Source organism: Stegastes partitus, unplaced genomic scaffold, assembly GCF_000690725.1.
Source record: "Stegastes partitus isolate 25-593 unplaced genomic scaffold, Stegastes_partitus-1.0.2 Scaffold31, whole genome shotgun sequence".
Taxonomy (NCBI): Eukaryota; Metazoa; Chordata; class Actinopteri; family Pomacentridae; genus Stegastes; species Stegastes partitus.
In genome coordinates this window covers 334,098-338,744 of record NW_007577762.1, presented here as the reverse complement: position 1 = coordinate 338,744, position 4,647 = coordinate 334,098, and the positions used below count along the sequence as shown (strand labels likewise).

General features: G+C 49.3%; 1 protein-coding gene across 1 annotated transcript in view; it reads right to left on the bottom strand.

The window, feature by feature from the left end:
* Positions 1-3,774, bottom strand: part of syde2 (synapse defective 1, Rho GTPase, homolog 2 (C. elegans)) — a 54,336-nt gene extending 50,562 nt beyond the window's left edge. Inside the window, exon 1 of the mRNA XM_008299623.1 lies at positions 3,492-3,774. Coding sequence (XP_008297845.1) covers positions 3,492-3,612 — 121 coding nt within the window. The 5' untranslated portion in view covers positions 3,613-3,774. The remainder of the gene's footprint in view (positions 1-3,491) is intronic.
* Between the last annotated feature and the right edge of the window lie 873 nt (positions 3,775-4,647).

The window sequence follows — 4,647 nt, the reverse complement described above, 5'->3', positions numbered from 1 at the left end:
CCCCCCGCTCTCAAACAAACACACACATTCACGGACACACACATACACCAGCACACTCCACTACCACAGAAAATAACTGCAGTGGCTTCTCTCCTGCTTTGGATTCCTCTGGCCACAGCTGTGGAAAAGTTCAGTGGGGACAGAGAGAAGGGAAAGCTGAGCAAAATGGGGAAAAAATGAGAATGGAGTAGGGGGGTGTATGGAAACTAATATCTACAAGACTTTATTTTAACCAAAAGACAGGAGAGGAAAGAGCTGTAGAGTTGGAGCTATACTGAGCCAGCAGCGGCTAGAAGTCAAACACAGAGGCCTTCTGCTCAGCAGCCTCGCACATCACATCTATTTCTAGCTGTACAGCACACTGACAGTCAACAACAAGCTGCGCACATGGCCGGTCGTCTATTTACCCTGGTAAACACTGTGAGAACAACACACACGCTCATGACGATGCGCGGTGGCACATGCATGTTTTTCATCCGCACGCTTCCACATCCTGCGCAACAAACGTCAGAAAGTTTTCTGCACAGAAAGTTTCCGAATCCTTGGATAAAAACTGTCTAATTTGCAGTTAAATCAAGTCAGTGTGGGGAAAAAAGGACTTTTAATTTCATGAAACTGTATCCAAAACCTTTGAAATGCTGCCTAAATAAATGCCCAAGGTGTACAACCAGTTAAATACATGTTAGCATGACACTAAGGTTGGTGCAAAGTATTAATTCCAGTAAATGTGGGGGAAAGTGGGTATAAAAACGGATAAAGGGACCTTGTGGTGAGATTGCTTCAACTCTTCCTGAAATTAAGAATAAGCTTTGAGCTTATCTTTTGAGCAAACATGCATGAGAGGTCCTTAAATTAGAACATACACATTTCAGTTGCAAACAGGGCAAAGGACATCTGCTGGAAAAGATAGAATGACATGAGTGGAAGCTTCAGAACAGGTACTAAACAGACTTTGTAGTGAGACAGTTTTGTCCACTGTGCCCACTGACCATTTGCATATTATCTCCGACATTATATATTCAGAAAACTTGTATTCTAAGCACCTCAATAGACTCATTAGTGCATGACAGATAACTGCTATGGTCAGTGGTTTCATGATACAGATGTTTTCATGTCTTCACACCTCATTACAAACAGAACATCAAAGCACATTTAGAAAATCATTTGGCATCTTGGTCATAATCAAATAATCAAATCTCCTTCACACACACACACACACACACACAAACCCCACCACCAGCACGCTCTAGCAAGAGAGTGAGTTAGTTGTTACTGAACTACACTGTGAGTAATCCGACCTACGACCCGATGTGTTATCAATTCAGTGTTAAAATGCACCTAAATTAGTGTGAAGGACAGAACCCGCCACCGGTTAGAGAATCGTAAAAAAAAAATAAAATAAAAAGGAAAGCAAGAGGTCTGAGGTGTCTCGTCCCTTTGCTTTGCATCCAGAAGAGGAGGAGTGCAGGGTTTGGGCCGCCACCAGACGGAGTGTACTATGAGTGGAGGAGGATGATAACAATCAGACGGGAGGAAGGAGGGTGAGAGGCCTCTGATTTAGAGGATCCACGGGAGCTGAGGCCCACGCCGTGTAGCCTTCCTACCTGGCTGTCGAGGTGACTTGATTGTAGGTGACTTGGCCTTGACAGATTTACCCCCTCGTCCGGATGAGTGCAGGTGAGCCTGAGGACAGGGCCGCTCCTGGGTTTGGCCTCCACCACGGGGCAAAGATGAGCCCTCAATGCGCTGCTTCATCTCAGTGGACAACAAGCGGCCCTTGTGCATCCACTCTTGCATCTTGTTGACAGTGACACCGTGACCTTTGTTGACCGAGTTGGCCGCCTGAGCTCGGACCTCGGTCAGCTCCTGCTTGCAGTCGTGACCCTGATGTTGTGCTGCCTCTGCGTTGCTGTCTGAAGAACCTGTGAGGCTGTTGACCGAGCCACTGCTCTCGTTGAGCTGCCCGCCGGGGTCCTCCTCACCTCCAGCATCTTGCAGCAGCTCCTCACTGCTGATGGCACTGCAAAGCACCCGTGGTTCAGACAGCTCACGGTCTCCCGCTCCTCCTTTTGTCTCTGCAGCTTCTTTATCATTTTCTGCACTCTGCGTTCCAGCACCTTGAATACAAGCTGAGGGTCTGCCCGGATACCTGATAGCTCCATCACTAGCAGAGCGCAATAATGTGGGTCTTGTTTTGGTCAAACACAGGTTCGCCATGCTCTTACTGTTCAGCCTGGCCTTTGGCTCCAGATTCCCAGTGAGGCAGAGCAGGAGGGAGTCGGTGTCGGACACCTGCTGGGGGCTGTGGTCTCCTCCTGAGGACCAGGAGTCGCTGTCCATGTTTTTGACTGACAACCTGGAGCACAGGCTGTCCCTGGAGTGGCTACTACAGGAGGAGGTGGCCTGCTGCTCAGTTAAACCACCACTAATCTGCTGCACATCCAGGTTGATATCATTCATAGCATTGATAAGGAGGTAATAAGCCTCTTTCAGCTGGTTCCTAAGCCTGTCTGTTTCCTGCGCACTGCTGCTGTCATCGCCCTGTCCTTTATCCTGACCAGGCTGGGTGAGCTCTGCAACCTCTGCTCTGTCACCATCACTTTTTGTCCTAATCGTTTCATAAAAGGGCAGAATTTCATTGTCATAGTAATCGTCATCTTCGCTGTCTAAAGGGTATCTAAGTGAGCCCTCCGTGGCGCACAGGGATGCCATGTTAATGTCGCATATTTCTAACTCGGTGGGGAAAAAAGTCGGGCTCTGCAGTCCGCCTGCAGTCCCTCTAATGTCCCCTGCATAGTCGTCGGGCCCGTAGCTCTCAAGATTACTGATTAAAAGGTTCTCTTCCGCGATTTTGGACATGCAATTTGGATACACGAGTGCCGCGCAATTTGGGGAGATCGTCTCCAAAGTTGCGCTGCTGTCAAAAGTCCAGTTGGCGTTGCGTTCCTGTACAGCCACTACAGTCCCAGCCATGCGCCGGGTGTATCTGGGCTCTGTAGCCTCGCTGTGAGCAGCAGGGACCCGGCCCTCTGCTGCCTGACCGCCCCCCGCGTGTACCTGCGCCCGGAACAAAACGTGATTGGAATTGTCCCCAAACCCGATCGAATCTCCGACGCTGCGCTGCCTGGGCACCGACACGAAGCGCTTTCTCTGCACATGCGGTCCCGCCGTGGTTTGCTCGGCGGACCCGGGCCCCCGGTGGCTCCCGTCTCCCTCCCCGAACGCGTTTCCCCCAAACTGCTCGGCTCTTTGAACCCCAGGGAGCTGCTCGTTAACCCAAACCCTGCCCCCGTGGCTCCGCTCCTGGGGACGGCGGCCGGACAGCTCCGACGCGCGGCTCTCCGGGACTCTCACGGCCCCCCCTGTCTGCACCATCGCCCCGTCAACACAATTCTCGTACGTACTCATTCTCTCTGTCGTGCAGTCCAGCCCAGTGAGCAGGACTACCGGCTGAGCCTCACCGGAGTCTCGCTGCAAAACTTTTTCTTTACCTTCTCGTCCCCCATTCGCCGCAGCAGCAGCAAAGCCGTATCCACCGCCGACCGTCGCTCCTTTCTTGGATTTCTTCCCCCGGAGTTTCGCTAGTAAAGTCCTCCGCAGAGGATCAGCCATTCCTTTCCTTTTCCCCCCTAGTTAAAATTCCTCCCGGTTTCTTTCAGCACGCAGGCTCCAGAAGGGAAGGACCGAGTGGCTTCTCCTGGCTCGCCGCGGTCAAAGCTCGCCGGGCGGACGCTCTCCTCTCCATTCTCCGCTGTCACCTCCGCTCTGTCGCGCCTCTCACTGCCGCTGCACTGTGCTCGACTGCACCACCTCTCCCTCCCTCTCTGCTCCACACACACACATTCACCCTGCCTCCTTCCTCTCTCCGCTTCTCTCTAGCGCCTCACCTCACCCTGTCCTCATGTCTGCAGCTCAGATATTTGGAATAGTTTCTTGGCTCAAAGTTCAGGGACTTTGAACGTAAATTATGCAGAGAAAATTGCATGAAAGCTTGTCTATGTCCAGCAGTGCTTGTTTTGTAACCTACAGGGATAAACAACAGTGAACTTTTAATGTAAAAATAATTAACTTCATTATGTAATAACGTAATGATACTATTAAGTGCCTCCCCTGAGGGTAACTGTACAAGACACCCCTTTGTAAAGCTTTAACTCTTGGATTTAATCAGTTTTTTTTCCATTTATCTATTAATTGTCCTCCTTTGTAGAGGAGCTATGTGGCTCTGGATGCCAGGAAAACTTCAAAAAAAAAAAGAACCATGTGATTCCATCCAACTGAAAATCAAGAAATTTCCATTAGAATTTTGAAGTAGCTGGAAATGTTTGGTACTTTTCCTTAAAAGATGACTCACAATAGAAAACAGTTGCAGATTATTTCCTGTTGATCAATAAGTGCAAACATCTACTGTTTGTCCTTGCTCTACTTTAAAGATCAGTTTAAAACCCTGTTGTGATTATCTCACTTGCAATTGTTTCTTCTGCTTATTTATCCCCTCACAGTAAATACTTTTATTATTTAAGTTCTGCAGTTACACACATTATCGATTTCTTACATTCTCTGAGACACTTTGGTGGAACTACGAGTTAAAAACTTGGGAGGACTGAGGATGCAAGCATCAGTCACAATGTGGCAACCTAAACCTTGTTC